The sequence below is a fragment of the Pinus tabuliformis genome, chromosome 5_2 (assembly GCF_031772625.1).
Source record: "Pinus tabuliformis cultivar Carrire ecotype Pingquan chromosome 5_2, CPIR1, whole genome shotgun sequence".
NCBI classification, from domain to species: Eukaryota; Viridiplantae; Streptophyta; class Pinopsida; order Pinales; family Pinaceae; genus Pinus; species Pinus tabuliformis.
Window position 1 is genome coordinate 276,073,646 of NC_142306.1, and position 3,230 is coordinate 276,076,875.

At 34.9% G+C, this 3,230-nt stretch overlaps 1 protein-coding gene across 1 annotated transcript; it reads right to left on the reverse strand.

Annotated features, from left to right (window-relative positions):
* Positions 1-471: 471 nt before the first annotated feature.
* Positions 472-2,343, reverse strand: LOC149158587 (uncharacterized). The gene has a single exon (XM_089434039.1). It carries the CDS (start codon positions 2,341-2,343, stop codon positions 472-474), a length of 1,872 nt encoding a protein of 623 aa, XP_089290165.1.
* Positions 2,344-3,230: the final 887 nt, after the last annotated feature.

A 3,230-nucleotide genomic window follows, 5' to 3' on the forward strand; every position in this document is an offset into this window, starting at 1 on the left:
TGCTCCTATTATCTATATTATTATTTATGATATTTACTATGATATTAGTTAAAGCTCCTCTATATATCCTTATTGCTATCTTATTATAATGATATTTATTAATGCTCTACTATATATACTTATTAGTTTATCTATTATTTATCTATTATAATAGATGTTTGTTTATTGATAGTTGCTTATCTATATTATTATATGTGTTATTTCCTAAGATATTTATTAATGTTCTTCTATACATGCTTATTATATCTATTGTAAATTTTTATTTGTTTTTATATTTGATGCGGTTTGTGCTAGCCTTATCATTTATTTAATATTAATATTATTAATGCTTCTATAGTATGTGTTCATTAATGCTTTTAATACCCTTCTTATTAGATGATTAATTTTATTGAATTATAGTAAATTATTAGGTTTCTTCTTGTCTAGGATTCTCAAGAGTAGCATGGTTAATTTTATTAGTAAGATGGCAGTTTAGGACTTTCTAACTTTGTTATTAAGCTTATTAGCGTGGGTTATCACGGGGTTCCAATTTTTGCTAATTTCCATGCCACCATCCCTATTTAGGTTTTTAGGATGTTTAATGATTTCAATAGCTTCCCTAACTTTACGCTTGAATTGGTGTTCTACATTAGCAATGACTTTGGTGTCTTCTAAGCAAATATGATGATTAGTTTTACCTACATGCTCAGCTAGGGCTGAGGTTTTGGTTCTTTCGTTACGAATGTCTGCACTATGCTCCTTGAGTCTAATCCTAACCGATCTACCCGTTTCTCCTATGTATTGATCCCCACAAGAACAACTGATGATATAAACTCCTTTTTGCTGAAGTTGCTCTTGGTTATCCTTAACAGATCTCATTCTCTGCTTAATGGTAGACAAGGGTTTGAAAGTAGTTTTTATATTTTTCTTGTTGAGGATTTTGGCTATTTTATCAGTGACACCTTGGATGTAAGGAAGGCAGGCACTGGAGGTTGGGTTGTCTTTTGTTTTGTTTTTATTGTTATTAGTTTTTGCTTTTTGAATGGCTTTGTATATGTTTTCCTTGCTGTACCCTAGGTTGGTAAAGGTTTTTTTAAGGTGGGAAATTTCTTCATCGGTATGGTTTATATCAGAGATTCTATAAGCTCTAGCAAAGAGGGTTTGTAGCACCCCCATTTTTTGGGCGGGGTGGTGGTGAGAGTCGGCATGAAGGTAGTTATCAGTATGGGCTTTCTTTCTAAAAACTTTGTGACCAATGGAGCCATCCTTCCTTCTAATGAGGAGAATGTCTAAGAATGGAATGCAATTATTTTCTTCAACTTCCATGGTGAATTTGATGTCTTCAGACAAGCTATTGAGATGATCCAGGAACTTGCTTAGCTCTTTCTCGCCATGAGGCCAATTGACACTGGTGTCATCCACAAACCTAGCCCAGGATTTGGGTTTTAGTGGATATGAATCCAGTGAGTTCTTCTCGAATTTTTCCATGAAAAGGTTTGCCACGATAGGTGAGAGAGGTGATCCCATGGCAACACCCGAAGTTTGTTCAAATATTTCGCCCTGGAAGGTGAAGAAGGTTGAGCGGAGACAGATTTCGGCTAATTTAGCGGTTTGGGGATCTGCTACATCTTTAACTACCTGAATAGCATCATCTAGGGGAATTTTGGTGAAGAGCTGGACTACGTCAAAACTTACGATTTTGTCTCCTGGTTCTAGCTTGGTGTTTTTTATGTGATTTACAAATTGATTGGAGTCTTTAATGTAAGAGCTAGTCTTACCCACTATAGGGGAAAGAATGCTGGCGACATACTTGGCTAACTCATAAGAAGGAGACCCTATGGTGTTGACTATGGGTCTTAGGGGAACATCTTTTTTATGAATTTTAGGGGCTCCATAGATCCTGGGGGTGATTTCGCTGTTGGGAGTCAATCTCTTCTTTATTTTATCATCAAGGCTTGTTTCTTTAATGGCTTTCTTTACGAGGTTTGTGATTTTGGAGATGGGGTTTTTCTCTAGCTTTTTGTAGCTACCACTATTGTATAGGTGGTCTTTCATTTTGTTTATATAATCTACATGATCCATCACGACAGTGGCGCCTCCTTTGTCGGCTTTTAAAATGACTATGTCCTTATTATTTCTAAGGCTTTTTAGGGCTTTAAGCTGATCAGGGCTTAGGTTTCTTCTGGGGGGTTTGGCTTTTCTAAGGATAACAGCTACCTCTTGCCTAATGAGTTCTTTGTCATCATCCTTGAGCGACTTAATACCATCTTCTAGGCTGCAAATGATTTCTTCATTGGGGATTTTGTTAGGGGCTAAGGCAAAGTTAAGACCTTTGTTAAGGACCTCCGTCTCTTCTATATTCATCTCATAAGAAGAAATGTTAACTACTTTTTTATTATTCACGCTACTGCTCCTATGGTTATTTTCTATGTTCTCATTATCTATGATGTTCACGAGTTCTGTGCTGGAGCATAAACTTTCTATGTTTCTATTATTAATTTCGTTACTAATAAATTGCTTATTAATACAAGATTTATTTGAAATAGTATTGGCAGCGTACCTGTGTCTATGGGCGCTTTCCACGTTATCAGTTCCCACTTCTGATGCGGCTCCTTCGCTCCGGTTATTGGTACCTACAGGTTGCGTTGCTGTTTTGACTGCGCTTTCCATGTTATCAGTTCCCACTTCTGATGAGGCTCCTTCGCTCCAGTTATTGGTACCTACAGGTTGCGTTGCTGTTTTGACTGCGCTTTCCACGTTATCAGTTCCCACTTCTGATGAGGCTCCTTCGCTCCAGTTATTGGTACCTACAGGTTGCGTTGCTGTTTCGACTGCGCTTTCCACGTTATCAGTTCCCACTTCTGATGAGGCTCCTTTAAATTGATTTTTTAATTTATATATAAATTTAAAAATTAAATTTATCAAATTTTAATGCTAATAAATCTAACTAGATTCTAAACAAATTAAATAAGAAAATAAATCTTATGTGGAAAACTATTCAACCTTGTTGGATAGAGTAGTTGAAATAAATCTAACTAGATTCTAAACAAATTAAATAAGAAAATAAATCTTATGTGGAAAACTATTCAACCTTGTTGGATAGAGTAGTTGAAAAGATCAAATTTGATTTGTATTATTTAAATTGATTTTTTAATTTATATGTAAATTTAAAAATTAAATTTATCAAATTTTAATTGCAATAAATCTAACCAGATTTTAAACAAATTAAATAAGAAAATAAATCTTATGTG

What these genes read in the sequence shown, in the direction of transcription:
- LOC149158587 (XM_089434039.1), bottom strand. Translation starts at nt 2,343, where the DNA reads ATGAATATAGAAGAGACGGAGGTCCTTAACAAAGGTCTTAACTTTGCC.